At 42.2% G+C, this 21,548-nt stretch overlaps 1 protein-coding gene across 3 annotated transcripts in view; it reads left to right on the top strand.

The window, feature by feature from the left end:
• The first annotated feature begins 232 nt into the window (after nt 1-232).
• Nucleotides 233-21,548, top strand: part of SUSD1 (sushi domain containing 1) — a 171,774-nt gene continuing 150,458 nt past the window's right edge. For all 3 annotated transcript variants that reach the window (XM_025041553.1, XM_025041557.1, XM_025041551.1), the window contains exons 1-3: nt 233-263; nt 9,971-10,078; nt 12,880-13,035. In XM_025041553.1, the coding sequence (XP_024897321.1) occupies nt 248-263; nt 9,971-10,078; nt 12,880-13,035 (280 nt within the window). In that variant the 5' untranslated portion in view covers nt 233-247. The remainder of the gene's footprint in view (nt 264-9,970; nt 10,079-12,879; nt 13,036-21,548) is intronic.

The raw sequence follows: 21,548 nt of genomic DNA, 5'->3' as shown, positions 1-21,548 counted from the left end.
GACCGGTTTCGAGGTGGCCTTGCTCGCGCCCCGGGGACCTGAGGCCAGGTGGGGGCTGGGCGCGGGCGATGCCGCGGGGAGAGCCGCGCCCGTCGTGGGAGGGCGTGGGAGGGCGTGGAAGGGCGTTCCGGCTGCACTGTCACGCTTCCGGCTCTGCTGTGGCTTTTGCACGACAAATTCTAGACCTGATGCAATTTTCTTTCTCCCTTTTGATTTTTTTCATCTTGATGAAGAGCTAGATGCTAATATGGTGGGGAAAGAGGGTAAGGAAATTACAGGAATAAGGCATTCATTCATTTATTCATTCATTCAACAGATGGTCCTCGCTCTCTCCGCAGGATTTGAGGTCTTGGGGCTGGCCCCCATTGAGTTCGTATTTTGGAGGAGACAGACAAGCAAATAATCCATTTCCAGGCAACTGGAGTAGGGGTCCCCCCCTTTCTGTAAAACAGTATTGAATATGGTAGGAGTTACACATAGTATTACACATAGACATGTAAGGGAGGTGGCATTTACCCAAATAACTGTAACAGAAGGCAGAATGCCATCAGTGCTTTGGGAAGGTGTGGGTGCTCAGAGGAGAGAAAGATTCCTTCTAGCTAGGGGAATCTGGTAGTGTCATGGATGAGGTGACCCTTAAACTAAACAATCAAGGATTGATAATATTTGCATATGGGAAGATGACAAAAAGGCATCCCAGTTCATAGCAGAGGTCACAGTCAGCTCTCCACAAATATGTATACAATGGATGAATTCCAAATGGAGGGGCTGGAACAGGAGGTATGCCAAGGCACAGAAACATGGGACCTGTAGTTCGCATTGACTGGTATGTAGGAGATGGGTGGGAAATGGGAGTGGAGAAGTCGATTGGATTTAACTAGAAGGCAGAGTTGCCTTTAGATTTAGCTATTCCTGGGCAGTGGGAAGCCCCTGGAAGTCATTACAGGTTTTTGTACAGAGAGCGATATAAAAAGTTGATATAAGGAAACGCTTTAACTTCCATAATAAAACCAAACATTAATCCTGACGTGGAAGGGAACTTCCATGTAAGGAGATATGAGGGGTACGTTGCGGCTCAGACTCCTGTCCCCCCAAATTCTCTTCATGTTGGAACTTTTACCACCACTGGTGAGCGTTTCTCTTCATGGCTAACCCTTCTGGAGTGGCCATTTCTACACATCACAGGCTGTGGAAGGCTCTCTGGCTTCCTTCCCTAACCTGGTCTCGCATGGCAGTGTGCATAAAAGCTTGTATGTGTTTGGAGCCTATTTCAGAATCTTTGTGTTAAGATTCTCTAGCCTAGGAAACTATCCAGTGTGGTCCCATTGAATTGCTGGGCTAAGACGGTTAAGCATGGTAACTCCCTCAGGTTATCCATCTGAAACTAATTGAAAGCTGAGGTGAATTTGGGCAAGCGGAAGTCAGGGTTGCCTGGTAGAACCTTCTCTCCCTATGTAGGCATTCTCCCTTTATTTACAGCCTCGGAGAATTGGGCTTTACTAAGGGCGGGTTTCCTTACAGTGGATGGTGTGGGAATGACTGGAGGCTTAGCGCCATTGAGGAAATTAGTATAATAGCTGGCTTAGAAGTTTCAAGGGCTGACTCCACAGTGTGACAGCAGAAGAGGCCTGAATAGAGATGATAAGGGGAACTGGGAGAACTTAATAACAGACATTAAGGTGCAAGGGAACAGAAGAGGAAAGATGACCCTAAGGTCTGGGTGACTTGGATATTTGGTTCTATAGGAGGACCAAGCAGATTTGGGAAGAAAGACGACGTTGTTTTGAATATCCTGCATTTGAGGTGATGTCAGGGCTTTCGGAGGGATGAAATCAGTAGGGAGTTAAGACTGTGGACAATAGGTGTGTGCAAATGATGTAGACTTGATGGTCACTTAAAGCCTGTGGTTAATAACAGTAAGAGGACCAAGGACAGATTCTTGGGGAAGACCAAGTTGAGATGGTAGTTGCAGGTAGAGGAGAAAGAGCAGCAGCCACGAAGGTAGGAGGAAGACTGGATTTGAACGGCAAGGAATCCAGGGAGGAGAAGCCAAGGGGGTGGAGGTTGAGGAAGAGGCTTTGGATTGGTGACTCAGGTGAGTGGTGAGCCAGTACCAGCAGAGCAGTGAGGGTGGCAGTCAGATGCAGAGGGCTCTAGCGAGTGCAGAGACCGTGGCTGCACAGTATGATACTCTTTAAAGAAGTTAGAAGGAAGTAGAACTTGGCCAGTGGATCTGACCAAGTCAGTGCAACAATTTTTTTAGAGGTAGTGGTGGTAAAGCAGACTCAGCACATTTTTTAGACTCAGGGGCATTATTCAGTAGAGAGAGAAATTGAAAATGTGAAAAGATATTTAATGGAGCAAGTCAAAACGCAGAGTTGGTCAACAAGTGGGAAAGGTTAGTCTCTGGAAGGAGATGGAAGGAGAAGAATGGAGAAGAACCACTTCCCCCCATCCCTGCCCCCAGCTATCTACTCAGCGAGTGTTATTTGTAGTTCCAAACCAGCCCAGCCGTCCAAGCCCCATGCAACTCTCCAGTTCCCTTTGCAGCACCAGCATAGATACCGTGCCCTGCTTCTCCACCATACTTGTACGGGACACATGCACTTATTGACATACACGTTTATATGGTACCCTTACTTTATACGCTTACACCATACGGCAACTTAATCGTTTACTGGACAAAGAGCTCCGTGCGAGTAAGGACCGTGGCTTGTGTTAGGAATCTGGCATGGAAATACATGAAGACCACCCAAATGAGAACAGGCAAAGGTGATCTATTCAGAGCTTACTATAGCAAGAGAGTTAGCCATCATCACTTGCATTTGTCAGAGACTCAAAGGCAGGCAGTGCAGTATAAGAGCTTTATAGTAGAACAGAGGGGAAGGCTTCAGGTGTGCCCTGGTTGGAGGATGTTGGCATGAGGAAGCTGGAGGTTGCTTACTCACAGTGGGCATCCTGTGTGATTGGTTAGGGGAGTGGATTTGCCTTCCTCTGATTGGTCCTAGGTTGAAAGGCTGGGTGGGTGGGGGAGCAATAATTAGGGCAGCTGGCCGTTATAAAGTCCTGACCATTTGGGACTGATTGCTACAGAGGTTGTGGTTCGACTTCCTGGACTGATTGCTATAGCTTGTGGGTCAGACTTCTGTTTTTATGTATGGTCTGGCCATTGTCCGTTTGTATATTCAGCCTCTCACTGGTAACATGTGCCAAATTACATTTAATTGTTATCAAAGCTGTTTCAGGGAGAGGAGAGTGGGGGAGCCCAGGTGGGATGGCCTGAGTGTGAGGAAAGGATTAGACATAATTGGTAGAGCCGGAGGGTGTCGGTTTGTGGGTGGGTAGTGTGCCAAGCCTGAGGGGAATGGAGAGGTTAGGAATGGGGAGAAGGGGTAGAACCAGTCAATCCTGTTTCCTAGCCTTTCTCTGGCTTGCTCTGAGTCTAGGAGTGGCTAGGGGGACTTGCCGGCTCAGGCCTGGCTGGGGTTTGGAAGGCGGAGGAGGATGGGCAGAGGCTTTGAGAATCTTGCAGGAGCCATGGTGGAAAGGCTTGGGGAAGTTGTTCTGTATAAAGCACACCGGACTTCACTAATCACGCATCTCAGAGGCCCGGCTTTCACCCTGGCGTCCTGAGTCACAGCAGCATGTTCACTCTTCAGAGAGGGGAAGAGGAGGAAAAAAGACAAATGGAGGCAGTGCATTGTTTTGGAGGTTACTCAAAAGAAGGGAGCAGGATTAGAGCCAACGAAGAGCCCCACCGTGGGGGCCTGGCCCTGGGTACATCCTCAGCCTTCTGGTGAAATCCAAAAATGGGTTCGGACTGTCTCTGCTGCCTAAGGAAGCAAGTGGCCTAACAGCCTCAACTCTGCAGAGGAGACAGGGTGCACGAACTGCCAGCTTTTTAAAAAAGTGTGCACCTTGCTCAAGAATGTGAGTGGGTGACATGCAAGGTGACATGCAGGACATGAAGCTAGGGTGTGGCCTGAATGAAGGGCTACTTCACTCAAAACTCGAAAGCATTGAAATGGGGGAGCACTCAAGTGTGGATTGGTTCCTGGTTCGGAGGCCAGAGGTCGGGGCTCCACTGCAAGCTGGTCTTGGTCAGACAAGAAAGTGGACAGAAGAGGGCAAAAAGGCAAAAAGAAGCCGAGGGCCCTATAACCTCTTACAGGAGGGAAGGTTACGGGTTCTTGATGGGAAACCTCAGTCCTGGGTTGGGTGGGAAGGGAAATATAAGATGGTTCACATCTCCCTGCAAGGATTAAACTGCTTGACAGAGTAAAGCGTTCTCCATCGTGGAGGATTTAAAAGCAGAAGCTATGTTTTTGCTTGTTTCTGTCAGGACCGTTGGCGAGTATATGAGATTTCTTAGGTTCCTCCTCTTTCTGGAATTTGATGCAGTCTCTTAAGAGCAATGCAGTTTTACATAGCGTCGTAGAGAACGCTTTCTCTTCCCGCGTTTGGAGCCCCCTTTGCTTATTTCCTCAGGTCATTTGATCTGTTTGTGTATTTTCTCCACAAGTTTGAGAGACAGAACCTCATGAAGGTTGTTGGATTTGTTGGTCTAAGCGTGAATGGCTAGGGATTAGATTCAAATTCAGGCCCTTCATTTGTGCTTTTAAACTACCTTCTTCCCTTGGCAGTGGACAAAATCCTTTCATCGTACTGTCAAAGTCCACCGGCTGTTATTTCAGAAGTGCCCTTAAGTTTTGCTTGTGTATTGGAATTAGGAGCGAGAGGAGCTTGCTCGGACTGGCGGCTGCCATTCTATCTGGGGTGCGGGTTTACTTGGCGTGCAGTGCGGGGAGGCAGGGGTGAGCAGCACTGAGAACCTGAGGACACTGAGCTTCCAACCTCCGAGTCAGGTATCACCCAGGAGGCTGGCAGGATGTGGGGAAGGCGGGGAGGGATTACGTGAAATAAGAGATGATTCCTAGAATGTCAGCCCCATGAACAGGTAGGTCTGCCCACAGAAAAATGTTGCTTTGGGTTTTTGGGGTTTTTGCATCAATGTAGTTCTCCATCACTCGCTTCATGGGTATAATTGGGAGTCATCTATCTGTTGGTGCCTTCTTTTACGCATTAACAAAGAGTTGACGAATGGTTGGTATAATGTCTAACATGTCGTTTACCTGTATTAACTCATTTACTCTGATTCTCACATCAACCATGTGAAGTAAGTTTATTATTATCTTCATATTACAGATTTACAGGACACTGAGGCACAGGGATTATCAAAGATTACACAGCTAGCAAGTGGCAGGGCCAGGGCTGTAGCCCAAGCAATCTTTCTCAACCCTGCTCTTAACCGCGATGACAAATACCAGGCACTGCATTTTGCATGACTTATTTCCAACAATAATAATATCTGCGGAAACATAAATATTCATGTCAATTGTCTCTTTGTCTAGTGCTTTAGAGCTCATACAGCATTTCTATTTCTCACTAAATCCTTACAACACGATCTTTATCTCACAGACTAAAACTGGAGGATTGACAGTTTAATTTGCGTAAGATTACAGAACCAGGGAGCAGGAGAGAAGACTCCAGTGTAGGTCTCATCTTCTCCTTGCTGGATGTGGCTAAACCTAGCTTAGTCTCTGCAGAGTGGAAAAGGGAAGTGAATCTGGAGTGGCAGCTCTAGCTGGGGCTATAATAATAATAGTAATATAATAATAATAATAATGAAATAATAAAATAATAATAATAGTAGTAGTGGTAGTAGTGGTAGTAGTAGTAGTAGTAGTAGTAGTAGTAGTAGTAGTAGTAGTACTTGTCAGGCTTTTCGTCCTTCCAGATTTTAGAATCCCCACTCTCCCATTTTCTGCCAGTAATTCTAGGCATCCCTGGGTTGGGGATGGGGGTGGGGGTCCCTCACCTCTGCAGCTCTTCTTTCGGTTACAACATGGCAGATGACAGAACCAAAGTCATCCTTGACATGAATGTGAAGCTGCCCCTGACGTGACTCCCCCTCCGGTTCTATCCCAGAGAGTTCCTCTCCCTGGGTTATTCTCTCTGTCGCATTGGTCCCAATGCTGTGCGATATACGCATCATTCCAGACTTGGTGAAGGACTTCTTTAGTATTGCTTTTTCCTTCCCCAGGAATCTGACCCACATCCTTGAGGTCGAGTTAGACTTGCAGTGCAGCTCGGAGTGTGGTCCACCTGGGAGCTTGTAAGAGATGCAGATTCTCAGACCACACCTCACATGTACTGAATCAGAATCTCTGGGAATTGTGTTTTAACAAGCTCTTCAGGCAGGGTGATCAACTGTCTTAATTTGTACCAAACTGGAGGGTTTCCCAGGACACAGGACTTTTAGTATTAAAACTGGGACAGATTGGTTACTCTTTCCGCAGGTGATTCTTAACTGAGTTGGAGGCTCTTGGGCAATGGACATTTGTGTGGTCAGAAGCAGCACCCCCTCCTCCCCGCAATCTGTCTTTGGATTGGGGTTGTACTCCCTGCCCCTTCCTTTAGGACAAGTTGGGGTTCTCCCCCCACAAGGCTATTTGGTCCTTCAAGCATTTAGAACTCAGAAGGGAGCACTACAAGACCCTGCAGACTAGGCTAGTCATGGCTGCATGAGAAGATTCAGCTGAGAGCCTCTCTTTCTCTGAAAACCACTTTCTCTTCTGAGGGGTCTGGACTGGCGCTAGACTGGCATTCATCTGTCTTTTCTGCTGGTACGGGAAATAAACATTTACTGAGCTAAACATACCAGGTACTGTCCTTGAGGTTACACTTAGGCGAAATTATTCTTAAAAGGCCATGAAACAGGTATCCTAAGGATGGAGTGTCAGAACATAGAGGGAAAGGGCTTCAGGGGCCATTTAGCTCCTGCTTCTCACATGTGGTCCACCTGGGAGCTCATTAGAAATGCAACACTTAGGGCCCCACCCCACACCAACTGAATCAGAGCCTGAAGTTCAGCAAGGTCCTCAGGTAATTTGAATGCATTATAAAATGTGAGAAGCCCAAAGCCTTTGTTTTATAGATGAAAAACTGAGACCCAGAGAGATTAAGCGATTTGCTAAATATCGCACAATGAATCAACTCAGGTAGATTTAAGATCCAGTTCCGACTCTCAAGTCCAGTGCTTTCCCTCTGAATGTGGCTGCCTTCCTGCAAAGCTGTATTTTGTCTGTCTGGTTCTATTTATTGCATGAACTTGAAATTAATTCAATTCATTAAAAAAATACCTGTAAATTCTGTGTTTCACTAATTCAGATGAGACTTCCTCTAATTAATCTGAGTAAGTGGCACTACTTTGCTTAATTTTTTTTTAATGAGTTTATTAGATTCACTCAACTGTTACATGAAGTAATCATTTTCCACTTGATGTAAGTTTCTGGAACTGGATGTGTATAAATGCTGCCATCTTTATAAAGATAAGTAATCCATATAAGAAAGAAATTGAACATTTTACCATTATTTTTGTTGAGTCCGTTAATATGGTCCTTATATCTATTATTTCACTAGATACTCACACTGGGAAGAATGTCGTTATGTGGTTGATCACAGCTGGGTTTGTGGACTTGACCCAGGATCCATTATTTAAAAAGTACTCGATCCGGGGTTTTGGTTGAATGTGACGATGGATTGACAGTGTCTCTATGGAACTGTTTAAAAATATTATGTGCTAAAATGTCCAAATGGGTACATATATTTAACTCCTATTGATGGGCATTTAAGTAGCAGACTTATTCTCACTTTGGCTTTATATGTTGTCCCTACAATCAGGAGTTTTTCTGGTCCATTTTCTCCAGGTTATAAAACTCCATCTTATGTTGGGATTAGTGAGGGGAATCTGAGCATCTAACTACTCCTTATACATATTTTCAAGAACTTTCAGGCTTACCCTTATGCTTGCCTTCTGAGGTACTTGGTGACCCCAATTTCTGACTCTTTTGGGATTTGCTTTTAGTTCCTCCTTTCTCTCAGACAATTCCCGTATGTCCTCCTCTTCCATCATCTGAAATACTGTGGACGTCCTTCATCTGCTATCATCATCTCTCCCAGAGTTTACACCTTCCTGGTCCTTGATGTCATTTTTTGAGGGGGGAGAGGGGACTGGGGTTGAGAGTATATTAAATCTGTGGTGTTTAACTGGAAATCTTTCAATAAAAAAAACATTTTATGTATTTTTTATTACAAGCTCTTTCTTATTCCTAACTTCGTGTGTTTGTACATGCTCTTTTTTTTATTCCCCCATCACCAGTCTTACCTGAGTTTTGACTACTGGTCTTTATGATGCACTCCCTTTGGGGAAAGTTTTTTTTTTTTTTTTTTAATGGATTTGAATATACTTTCTAATTCTTAACATCATTTTTTTTTATCTTTACTAATTCCTAACTTTCTATAAATCTCTTTTTATTTTGTTAAAATCTTTTTTAATCTTCTTATATTAAAATTCTAGGGTGTTCCCCTGCCCCCCACCGCCCGCAGCTGCCTCTTTTTCTTTCTTTTAAAGCATAAAAACATGTAAAACTCAAATTTTTTGGAGTAGATAAATTTTTATATCTGGTATTAAACATTTCTATTTTGATATCCTCTTTGTCCCAAGAATTATTTGGGTGAGTGTTCTATGTTACCAAGTAGATTTTCTTTTGAAGATTCTAGTCATATGTTTTATTTTGTAGTTTTACTACATTATCACATGGTAGTCAGATAGTATGACTTGTACAATTTCTCCTATTTTGAAATTTGTTGTGTTTTTCTTTATGGTCTGGGTATAATAAATTTTATAAATATTCCACAGTTAATTTGGTATTACTTAGTGATAAGTAGTGGCTTGCCTCATTTCTGTTATCTTTTGTTTAAAAAAAAAAAAAGCAAGCAAGATTACGAATATTTAGAAATCTCCCTTTCTCCGTTGGTTTCATGCTTAGAGTAGCCTTGAGGCGAAGTCTTTATTACCTGGGTAGAAATGGAGCCAAGACTGAGATGAAATTCCATCCTGAAAGGTTCTCTTTACTGGGTCACTCCTGAAATTACAGACGCTGAGAATGCAACACAATATCCCACTAGCCTCTGGTAGAAATTCTTGTTTGATCTTGGGCCATATATCACCATCTGGTAAATTTGGATGTTTCAAGAGTTTTAGCCCCAAACATTTTTGCCACTTATCTAAGTAACTGAGATCTGGTCACCCTGCTGGGACCTGGCTGTTATCTCACTGACATTTTAAACCCATTCACTTTTTCCTTAAAAGGAAAATGAATAGCGTAATAGAGAGAGATAAGTTCTCCCCTCCATTTGCTTTTTGAGTTGTAGTAAGTAGGACTGCAGATTCCTTTATCCAGTCGGTCAATAAAAATATGTCGAATGTTTATATTGAACAAATAATGACATATGGGCAAATGACATAATCCCTGTCTTTGAGAAACTCATTCATAATACCAAGTTGGGAAGACAGAGCTGGAATAGACTATAATGACAGATTAACATGGTCGATATGGGAACGTACAAGTGTTAGGGGAACACAGAGGAAGATACATTTACTTTTCTTCAAAAATGGAGGAATGGGGAAGACCTCAGGGAGAATGTGATGTTTAAGTTGGATCTTGGAATAGGAATAGATGCTAGCTGGACAGAGAGGGAGGGATAGGCATTCAAGTTGAAGTGACCATCCTGACTATGGTGTGAAGTATGACAGGGGATGGCAGGTATGGAAAAGAGTAGTGGGTCTTCTGCCCAGAGACTACTGGGTGTGGTTCTGGTTTGGGAACAGGGAAGCTGGAAGAGTTAGCCTGGATTCAGACTGTTAAGACCACTGATTGACAGGTAGAGGAATTTGCACTTTACCCAGTGGCAGTGAGTACTCATTGAAAGTTTTTAAAGATGGGGTCAGATCCTTTTTAATTTAGTATTCAAATTTTGGTTCTCTATTATAAATGTTTACTACCCAAAATATGATTTGTCTAGAGTAGATGACTGAATTTTTCTTTTCTTGAAATATGTATCTTAGACATCTGTGCCACTTGCCATGAACATGCCACCTGCAAGCAAAGAGAAGGGAAGAAGATGTGTATTTGCAAATATGGATTTGTGGGCAATGGGAGAACTCACTGTACTGGTAAGTCCTGGATTAAGTTGAAAAGTTGAACCAAGAAGGAAGATTCTCTGATGTCAAAGAATTGATGTCCTTGGGAGGAAAACATTGTTATTTTGTTCACATGTTTTTATTACAAGAAGTTTTGTCAGTTATAATAAGTCTTTGTTTTAGTGGTTGGATATATTCTTTCTCTAGCGTTTCCAGAGAAATATCCCTCCTGTTAGAGGTCATTGAACTTGAATCTCTGGAAATTCTCTGGCCTAACATAAATTTGAAATCTGTTTCAAGTCTTGAGTTAATCTTAACAACTCGAATATTACATTTCTTAATTTCTCTGATTGTTTTGATATAAAACTACTTATGTTAATACCATGAGAAAAAGCAAAACACAGTTAATTGTCTATTAGACTTTTTGGCTAATTAATGAAATACTGTTTCTTTGAGTTTCATGTCTACGAAATCCGTCCTCCAATTTTTTTTGTATTTGTGACCTCTGAGAGTCTTGGATGGCTTAAAAGAGTACAAAGATCTTTAGGCTAGGCTAGAAGCATCTGAGATTGATTATGCTTTGTCTCATAGCATCCATAATGCCATGAGAGTCAGACAATATCCAGGTTCAAGCCCAATTCAGAGAGAGGGAGAGTTGCACAGCAACTTTATAATAGTGGATGTTACTTTATATAAGCACAGTTTCCTCCCAGCAACCTTGCTGCATGCAGTAAAATATCAATAGTTTTGCCTTGAGGTTGTGGATTGACGATGTAGACAACTTTGTTGTGATTATCCTTTTTTCTCTCTAAAAGAACAACAACAACAACTACTACTACTACTACTACTACTACTCCCCCTCCTCCTCCTCCTCAGTTTTGAGTTCAAAAAGTTATATTCTATTTCACAAGTACAAGCTTTCACAATCACACACCATTGTCGATTCCTGCAGGCTGGAGTCGTGCCTTCTTTGACAGCCTCTCTCTTTGATTCTGCCCACTGAAAATTGTGGCTGCCCTGCAATCTGAGTTTCCTGAGGGCATTTCTCCCACCCCCTCCATCCCCACCACTTGCTAGCAGGGGCTTGGAAACCAAGTTGGAGTTGATGAGTGCGGATAATCTATTTCCGCTCCCTCCCCTGCTAAGGTCTTCCTCCCTGGATGCCCCCACCCTCTGGATTGCTCCTTGACTTCTGAACACTAGAAACTTTTCCATGGAAGGAGGGGACTTTATTAATTTAGGTGGCACTTGCTCTCAAACACTAGACACTGCATATCCCAGTATCTGGCCTCCTAAAACCGTGAGGTTATGCATGTGCCAGAGAGACTGTAACGTATTATGCTAGGAGACCTAAGAATTCCAGAATCTCCTGCAAACCCAAATATCCCTTCTGGTGAAGTCTACATGGGAGAAATGCCTCAGAAACAATGGCAGGAAAGGCAAAGGACAGGAATATCTTGTTTTATGGGCAGCTGGGCTTGTGTCTGAAACCCCAGTGCTGGGTAAGCTGGCCTGGACACTTGGCTTGGCTATGGCTTGAGGGCCTGTTCTGTCTAAGTGCTCATGCAGATCTTACCACAGACAGTTTTAACGATGAATCATGCTCCAGGTTCAATTAAATTTTAACAAGGGTAATACAAGAAAAATGAAAACTAAAACAAAACAACACCAGAGGTTTGTTTTTTTGGGGGGGGGCGGGGGGGTTGGTACTTTTGAGTTAGCAGGAAATGAATGCAATTGTGAGAGGCCATGGAACTGCTTTGAGGAAACCACTGATGTAATAAAACACTAACTAACAAACAAACAGTAAAACTCCATTTCACAAGTTGATTAGCCTCTCTCCCCTTCCTCCCCAACTCCTCCCACTCAAAAAAACAAACCACTAGCTCAATAGATGAGCTCTAAAAGGATGCATATGAAATTGGTCACAGGAGTTTCTTCTGATGGTAGAAGCTAGACAGTGTCAGAAAACTCTGGCCTGAGGACCAAATTTGGCTGCTGCCTGGTTTTGTAGAGTTTTATTAGAACACAGCCTTGTTCATTTTTTTACCGATTGTCTATGGCTGCTTTAGGCTCCAAAAGCGTGGCTGAGCAGTTGTAACCAGAGACCCGTGACTGGCCCTTTACATTTACGGCAAAAGTTTGCTGACCTCTGGGCTAGAGGACAGAGACAGTAGGGAGCTTTACTTTCATTTTGCATCTATGTCAAATTATGGAATTAAAAAGACTCAGGGCAGGCTTCTGTCGACTCATCAAGACTCCCATACTCACTCCGGCTCCGCCTCGCTGGTGACTAATGTTATTCACATGGGTCATTGACGATTAGCAGGAGCTGTTCCTGCCACAGTATTAGCCCTGTTCCCAGATGAGGCTTAAGCACTAATTCTATTGCGTTTCCTGGTAACTCAGAAATAACAAATTTTCCAGTTAATCACTGGATGTAAAATCATCTTACTCTGGCTTTCATGAAAAAGCAAGAATGGCTGAGCTGGAGAAGTGGGATTCTGCTTTGTTTCCCCAAGCATGTGACGTGATCTTTTCTAGTGTGGAAAAGTGCAAAAAAGAATCCCCTTCTCCCAAGAGGGATTGCCGGATCAAGACGTTGAATTTCTTTTGTGGTTTTGTACATGCCCAGTGCATGACTGCAAGGGGCCCATGTCCTGCCCTGTAGTCTGAGAAGCACAGTGACAGGAAAAGAGGCTGGGGAAATATGTCATCGAGCCATTGTCACAGAATATCGATTCCCAAGTCCATAGCACAGGAGAACGGTCTGCAGTGTGAAACATGGTATAGACTGATAGCTCTTCCTATGTGTTGTCTGAATATACCAACAGATAAAAACGAGTGCCAGTTTGGGGCCACCGTGGTCTGTGGGAGCCACACATCTTGTCACAACACACTCGGAGGCTTTTATTGCGTTTGCCTGGAAGGATATCGAGCCACTAACAACAACAAGATGTTCATTCCCAACGATGGCACCTTTTGCACAGGTACTCAAGAAAGGGGCCACGGTGATGGCAGCTCGGTGATGGCCGTGCAGGATCTGGGCTGTGGGGGAGGAAGGGCACAGGGCTGTGGTGTAAGGGAGAGACTCTCCTGTAAGAATATCTGTATGAGAGATTCAGACATGGACTGGGTATTAGTTAATATTAAGGAATTATTGTTAATTTGTTAGATGAGATAGCAGTATTGTGGTATTTAAAATACCATCCTTTTTTTCAATAATATTTTTTATTTTTCAGTTATAGTCGGCATACAATATTACATTAGTTTCAGTTGTATAACAGTGATTAGACACCCAAATAACTCACGAAGTGATCAACCCAATAAATCTAGTACCCATCTGCCACTATACATAGTTAATGAAATATTACAGACTACATTCTTTACACTATACGTTACATAGGACACTATTCTTATTTTGGGAGATGCATGCTTAGGTACCTAGGGGTGTTATTATTGAAGTATCTAGTGTTATTACATCAGTAAGTTACTTTAAATGGTAAAATGTAAACAATTGTTGAATCTTGGGTGGGTCCATGAGAGTTCACTGTAATATTCTTTTTCTTGTTCTGTGTATTTGAGCATTTTTATAACAAACTACAAGAGATGGTATGCCATCTGCAGGTTCCTGTAACCCCAAGGTAGGGTGTTCTTAGAGTGACTCTGATACTCACCAGTTCTGTGGACACTACCTACTAAGGGCGAGGGAGTGGGCACCGTGATGTTGGCTCCTGGGAGATCAGAATGCGGCGCTGTTAGGGATGTGGGCTCACTTCCCACAGGAATACGCTGAGTGAGGAGTGCAACTTTTTAGACCTCACTACCTTTGATGGTCAGATTTCTGGGTATATGTTGGTTGAATGCAAGGGGTGGGCAAAACCTTCCTAATTTCTAGTGGCCCCTGTATTATCTGAACTCGACTTACAAAGTGCCATGATAATAGAGCTCTTTGGTTTTCTAAGAACGTCTTTGAACAGTAATGAAGAGCAAAGGCAGGAAAAGACTGCTGATTCTAAGATGGTTTTGCATAGACTTCATGACTCTGCTTAAAAGCTGCACTGTTTAAAGATTTTCAGGGAAAATAGAGAGGAGAACATGGTTTATCTTCGTACCCTCCAAGAACCACAGCTTCTGATGCTCTGATTCACTCTCGCTCTTGATCTGTACCAGGTAAAGATCCCTCAAAGGGTACATTTGATTTATTCTTGGCATGGATGAGCACAGTGCCTCAGAGAAGACATTTTAAAATATCCCGTTGTTTTAGGTAGCAACTTACTTGCTACATGATTGCAGAAGTGCAGTGTTGCAGAGTGAAATGAGATGTTTAAAAAAAAAAAAGATACCTATTAAAAAAGATGATGATCTGGTGTTCAGTTCATTCAATATATATTTCTCATGCGCTTCTACATGCCAAGGCTGTGCTAGTGGGAGGTGATGCAGATAGCTAATTTCAGAATAAAGTGTTAGTGATAGGTAAGCAAAGGGCACTTACTACAATCCAGAATCCACAGGGACACTGATCTTGCATGTGGGAAAGGAGATGGGGAGCCTTGTGGAGGACATGATACCTGAAATTGTGTTTTCATGGCTGTGGGAGTTTGCCAGGAAAAACTTTTATAACTATCACTATGGTCTCCAAGGATGCATTCTACTTTTTTAAAATGTAGGGAGAAGAAGAAGAAGAAAGAAAGACTTTATGAAAGAGTTAAGTAGATGTTAGCCTAATAAGAACCAATCTTCCCGGAACAAAAGCCTGATCTAGACTCTGCTTCTGTTTCTCTTCTTATAATTATTTAGTGACCTTTCCTTTTCAAAAGAAATTGAGATATAATTCACATATCATAAAATTTACTCTTTGGAAGCATTCAGCTCAGCGGTTTTAGTATATTCTATTTACAAAGTTGTGCAACAGTCACCACTATCTAATTTTATACCATCTCTATCCCCCATCCAACAAAAGAAGCCCCATATTCTGCGGCAGTCATTCTTGTGACTTTTCCTTTGTAAAAGCTGGTGGGCGACTTTTCTTGACAATACTGAGTTTCTTTCAGAATCATAATTGCCATAGAAACATCAGTGGACTTTAGCTGGGACAGAGGCTTAGCAAGTTTTGGAGTCTCAGCAGTTAGCCAGTGTTTGCCTGGAACCACAGGATGTGAATCATAGTTCTTGAATCACAAGGAATCCTGCGACCAGAGGTTTCTCATAGTTTGCAGGGTTCAAACCAAGTTCAGGGGCTGGTTGGGGCTTTTGGGATGTCACCAAGGGGAGATGAAGAATGAATACAGGGGTTCTAGTGTAGGGGTTCTAGTTCTGGAGAACCTGCAGATGTTCTGGCCCCCAAGGCTGCCCCCAAAGGACTCCTGGGGATCACGGAAATGTTGCCATGAGCCACAATCCAGAGGAAGAATCTCTGTGGCACTTCCAGTGTGAAATGGGTTTGACTTGGGTGGGCTGAGAGTAAGTGAAGGGAAATTAGACTGCAATGGGAATAAGGCCTGGGGCCGTCATCTCCCTAACAACATGACTCCAAATAGTCATGGTCCTAGCAATATCTGCCCAAAACGGCAAAGTTCCTTTTTTATGACTTTGCATTCCCCAAGTCTTGGGAATCCATCTTGACACTGAGGGCAGCAGCAACCTTTTTTTTCCTAAGATCATTTCCTGCAGTTATCAGAGGCTGGGGACATTTCTTCCAGAGAAATGTAACAGCACTTCAGCTTTGACTGAGAAATGGGGGAAAGGGAGGGGGGAAAAAAAAAAAGATCCTGGCGGGAATGAGTGCTTTGCAATCATCAATTCCTGGAACCTCCTGCCTCCAAGGTCTCTACTCCATAGGTCTGCCTGTGGTAAAGTAAGCACCTTCATTCCTGCACCTAAATCCCTACTGTTCCCAGCACCAGTGTGGTCTGTTGGTTTTTCTCCTAAGTCAGGAGCCTTGTTCTCCAAGTGAGCTGTTGCCCACAAGCTTCTCAGCGGCACTGCTGTGGCAAATCCTGGAGCAGCTTGCCGTGACCTCAGGCACAAATGCACAGCCCCGCTGAGATCCTGCTTGCTCTGTGTGGGGTATTGCTCAGGAGGATTGCAGCTGTCCTGAGGTGTCTCCCAGGACACTCTCCAAATAGGACTTTGCTCCCCAAATCCCAATTCTTTGTTTTGGCTGGATTTATACCTAAAGAGTCATGTTTTACCACTCTGAAAGAAGGGAGAAGCAAGGAAAGATAAACTCAAGGAAAAGCCCCACCCCCTGGCCTAGGGGTATTGCTCCCTACTGCACAGAGCAGCCTTGTAACCATTGGGTTGCCTACTTTCCCTATGGAGTCCCCCTGATTCTTACTTAGGTCTCCACCTGTGGTAGGTGATGACTTCAGGCCTCTGCTACCACGCCAGCTCCTAGGAAGGAGAGAGAGGCCAAAGATTCTGAATCAAAAGATGGTTAAACCCGACTTCCACCCCCCAAATGGTCCTTGACGAAGGCACCATTGCCTCGCTTTGGGAGTGAGGGGGCATGCCTGAGTTCCCCCTGCTGGTTGACATCGCCCACACTTTCCTCTTGCCTCTTACTTGCTCAAGCCCCAGGATATGGATATCCAGGTCGTTTCTCAAGGCCCTGTTGGGAAGAACAAAATATGTACAAAGAGTTCTTTTTTACTCCACTAATTTAAAGTTTTGGGAGGAGTGATAGGGATAGGAGCTGGGCTTAAGTTTATCTTTGAACTATCTATAAATGAACTGTCTATAAAGTAGGTTTTCCTAAGCAAACTATCAGTATTTACAAGATCGTGAAGAAAATGTTTAGTTCTTTGAGTTCAGGCTCTTTGCTCATCTCTGAGAGTGACCTCGAAAATGGTTCTCAGTTTATTCAGCTACTGCTTTAACAAAAGTTATCTGTCAAAAAGGATGAACGGTTACCTTAGGATGGCGCTGTGGAATAGAGTAGGGACAAGTGGGTCATTTAGTTTTAATGTGTGTAATGATCCATGATGGTTCTTCCCACAAGGACACAGAAGAATAAGCCAAAATTTTTTCCTCCATGGGAAGGAATATAGCTTTGTTTTTTTCCACATATTAAAGAAACACAATGTCACGTGGAAAGGTTAAGCAATTATAGAAAAGTATAAAGGAGAAAGAAAAAAAAATCACCTAACATGAACCCGGGAGCAACAGTAATTTGTATTTTGGTAAATCTCAAGATGCCTCTATGCATATGTACTATAACTATAATTTTAGGTTAATAACATGTATTTCACTTCTGTAACACATGATGTTATTTTCTCCATTTCAAACTCCATGAAATAAGGGAAGACAAAATTTACTTCACTCCCAACACATGATCTTTCATTTCAATAAAAATGATCCAAGAGAAATGAGAATATATGTCTATGAAAGACTCGTACATGAATATTGAAAATAGCCCAAACTGGGAACAGCCTAAAAGTCCATCAACAGAAGGATGGATAAACAAATTGTGATGCATTCCTAGAGTGGAATATTACTCAGCAATAAAGACGAATTATCTATTGATACACACAACATTGAGGAATCTCAAAACCATTGTGCTGCGCAAAAGATGCCATACACAGAAACCTATATTATTAAAGATTCTATCTATATAAAGTACAGGCAAAACTAGTTCATAGTGATAGAAGTAAAAACATGGTTGCTTCTTGGTGAGTGGGGATGGACTAGAGGCCTGAGGAAGCTTTCTGGGTGATAGGAATATTCTATTTCTTGTTTTGGATGATGGCTACGTGGTTGTAGGAGATTTTCAAAACTCATGACCTGAACACTTAAGATCAGTACGTTTTATTGTATGTAAATTATAATACACTTAAAAAGTATTAGAGATAGATATCCAACACCTTTTAAATTAACTACAGAAAATTCATTATATGACTGTACTATGTTACTTAACTGGTTCTCCCCACCCATTGTGATTGTTTTTGTTTTTTTTCTATTATAAGAAACGCTATAATGAACATTCTTGTACTTACATCCTTACAAATAATTTTCCCCTTGTTATAAATTCTGGCAATGGTTTCTGTGTCAAAGATAAACATTTTACATTTTGATACATAGTGCCAGTGTCTTCAAGAAAGTTCATACCAATATTCTCTCTGACTGCTCATTTCATGAAGGTGTACATTTCTTTACTTCCTTGCGAACACTGGATAATATTAATAAATGATGCGAATTTAACAGTCTCGATTTTAAATTGGTATGTGTTTTCGTTTAAAGTGGCTTCCTAAGATGTAGGCTTCCTAGTTGAATTTGGCATTTAAGGAGGAAAGATGATAGAAAAAAATACTTTCTAAGTTGTAAGAAAGTAATTTTTATCTCATCATACTTCACAGAGTTGGGAGGAACGAGATCTTAGGTGGCGATTTAGACAAAACTAGGCTTCGAGAGCATCTTCATGAACTTTGAAGTTCTCGAATGCCTTTTTCTCACTGGGTCCCTTCTAAAAGTCTTCAGATTTTAAAGACTTCCCGAGACAAGAGCTTGCGTTGAATGTGTTTAATCACTGACTAGCTGCTGTTTAAACTTTTGCCCCTTTGGCACTCCTGTTCCAGCTAAGGGTCCTCCAGATGGATTTTCTGCTTCTGTCTTGGAGCATGCAAAGCCAGTGGAACAAGCCGTGTGGCCACTCCCCAGGCCCCAGCCAAGAAACCCGGAGAACATTGCTCATGGTCACGCTTGGGCTCAGGTGTAGGTCATGAAGGAGGAGTTGTGCTCCAGGGATATCTGAGTCAGTAGAGAGGCAAGACTCATTCACATACTAGCTGACACGTCTTGAGGACTTGTCGCCTGCCCGGCACTGTGCTAAGTACTATCCACCGATTTTATTTAATCCCTCCAAAAAACCTACTATGATTAATTTCATAGTGGTTTAGAAAGGTCAAGGAACAGACATTAGTACATCTAGTAAGTAGCAGAATCAGCTCTTTTACCTAGGTGTTTTTTGACTTTGAAACCCATGCTATTAGTTGAAAGGGCTGCATATAGAGTGCCAGGGCCCTGGGCCCAGGTCAGTGTCCTGCTCAGTTTTGCTACTTTCCAGCAAGAAATTGTTTTGGCTGTGCATAAAGTTAAATAATCCCATATATAGAATCCCATGTATAGAGTTCCATATTATAGAATAGAGTAGAAAGGAATTTTCCCCCTCGATTAGTTAAATATGTTAATAAGATTGCCTGGAACTTTTTTTTTTTTTTTGCAAGCAAACACATTAAACCTTGGAGGACCCATGGAATTTACCACTACATGGAGAAATTGTTCTGAGGAGCTTAACATGTGTATTCAAACAAGACTCTTAGAAGGGATTAGAAAAAGGGATGGTGTGTGAGCATTAAGAGGGAAGAGGGGGCGAAAAGTCAAAATCATGTCATAATAATCTCAGTGATACAAGGCAGATATATCTAGACTTCATTAAGGCGACTGATGATATCGTGGACAATCCCCGTGGATGGGGAATTATTGATTGGACGCTGGCACAGTGAGATTGTAATGTGAGAGACGGTGTGGCAGAGGGACGAAGATTGCGGTCTCCGGAGCCAGATGTCTGGCTTCCAGTCCTGGCTTCCCACTATTTACTTAGCCACTATGCTTCAGTTACTCCATCTGTAAAACAAGGACGATAATAACATCTGCCTCACCTGGGCCCAGGTCAGTTGGGGTTATTGTGAGGATTAAATAAGATAGAAATAATTCGTAGTAAATAATGAAGTATTTACAACAGTGCTTGGCATGTGCCAGACGATGTGCAGGAACTGTTAATAGCTGTCATTATAACAATTACTGTTATTAGTTTGTTGAATGACGACACAAAGCAAACTGATCGATCACTGTAGTGACTCATACAGAGCTGATCGGTGTCTAGAAAGTCCAAGTCTTTTCCAGATCCCTGCTGCTAGGCCATGTTTTTGCCCTATAGTTATTTGTACTGATTATTTTTAGAACTCTGCTGAAAAAACCATTGATTCCCACTTAACTGTCTTTTGAGGAGTTTGGAATAGGTGGACAGGCTGAAAAATGATTTCTATGTCAAAGCTATCCATACACATTTTACAAATTCCTCAGTGGAATAAAAAAATCACGATAAGCTAAAATGATGGATCCAATCTAGAACACATGTTTTATTCTGCAGTGGTGAAATCATCTCTAAAGTACTACCTTGAGATTGAATTTATTTTGCGTTATTGCTAATCCTTTCTTAACAATTGCCGAAAGCACCATGATTTTATTATCAACAATTGTTTAACCCTAAGTTTTACTAGTTTCATTTCTCAGCACTCTTTGTTGTGTTTTATTTTGTCTTTCCCTTCGTTGACATTATTTATTCTGACGTTTTTCACTGGCTTCCGTATATTCTCAAAATCTTTTTCAGAAAAGAAATGTCAGTGGTATAATTCCTGAGATCATTCATGTTCTAAAAGGTCATTCCTTTGTTTAAATATAGCACGATGTTTTGTCCTCTTTTCCTTCAAACTCTATAAATATTACTCCACTGCTCTCTAGTATTTAGTGTTTCAGACAAGAAGTCCTAGGTAGATGGGTTCTCTTTTCCTCGCAGGTTTCCATCCCTTTCTTTCAGGAAGTTTATCAATTTTTTCCTTACGCATGAAATTCAGAATGACTTTTCATGTTTCAACATTCAGACCGTCAGTTGTAAAGGCTATGCAGGTTTGAACATATCAGCTGAGGGATTTTTTTTCTTTTGGTATGAATTCTTACACATTTACTCCATTCTCTTCTGTAATTCCTCTTAAATGAATACTGATGGTTGCCATGGGGGATGGGAATGGAGGATGGGTGAAAAGCAAAAAGATACAGAATAGTATAAAAAGTATAACCTAAAAAAAATTAAGTGAATATTCAATATTTTGGATTGGTCCTCATCTCATTTTTTGTCCTGTAGTCTATATCTCACATAATTCCTATTTCTATGTGTTTTTGGAGAATTTCTCAAGTTGGAATTTGCAAATTTATTTTTCAGCATTGACTGACCTATTATTCGATGCCTTTATTGAGTTTTTATTTTTGACATTCATATTTTGTTTTTAATTTCCAAGACCATATCATTTCTCAGAAACTCCCCTCTTATTTTTATTGATGCAGTATCCTCTTAATCTCATTTGGACTTCTGCATCTCTTTCTAAATCAAGAGTGTCTTGATTATCTATCACTATGTAACTCCCCCCCTGCTCCATTTAGTGACTTAAAACAACAGTTTATTATTTCCCACAATTCCATGGCTAGGTGGTTTTGTCCCTGTGTGGATACATTCAGCTGGTGACTGAGCTGAACTGGTAGGTAGAAGAAGGCCTCTCTCACATTCTAGGGCCTTGATGCTGATCAGAGCACCTTAGTTCTCCATGTGACCTTTCTTGTCACGTGATGTCTCATCTTTTAGGGCCCTTGTGAGTGGTCTCTCTCTCCCAAGTACACAATATCCTAGATTTCCTTACAGCATGGCCACTGGATTCCAAGAGAGGGAAAG

This window comes from Pteropus alecto, unplaced genomic scaffold (genome assembly GCF_000325575.1).
Source record: "Pteropus alecto unplaced genomic scaffold, ASM32557v1 scaffold111, whole genome shotgun sequence".
Taxonomy (NCBI): domain Eukaryota; kingdom Metazoa; phylum Chordata; class Mammalia; order Chiroptera; family Pteropodidae; genus Pteropus; species Pteropus alecto.
This window is presented reverse-complemented; position numbering and strand designations above follow the sequence as displayed.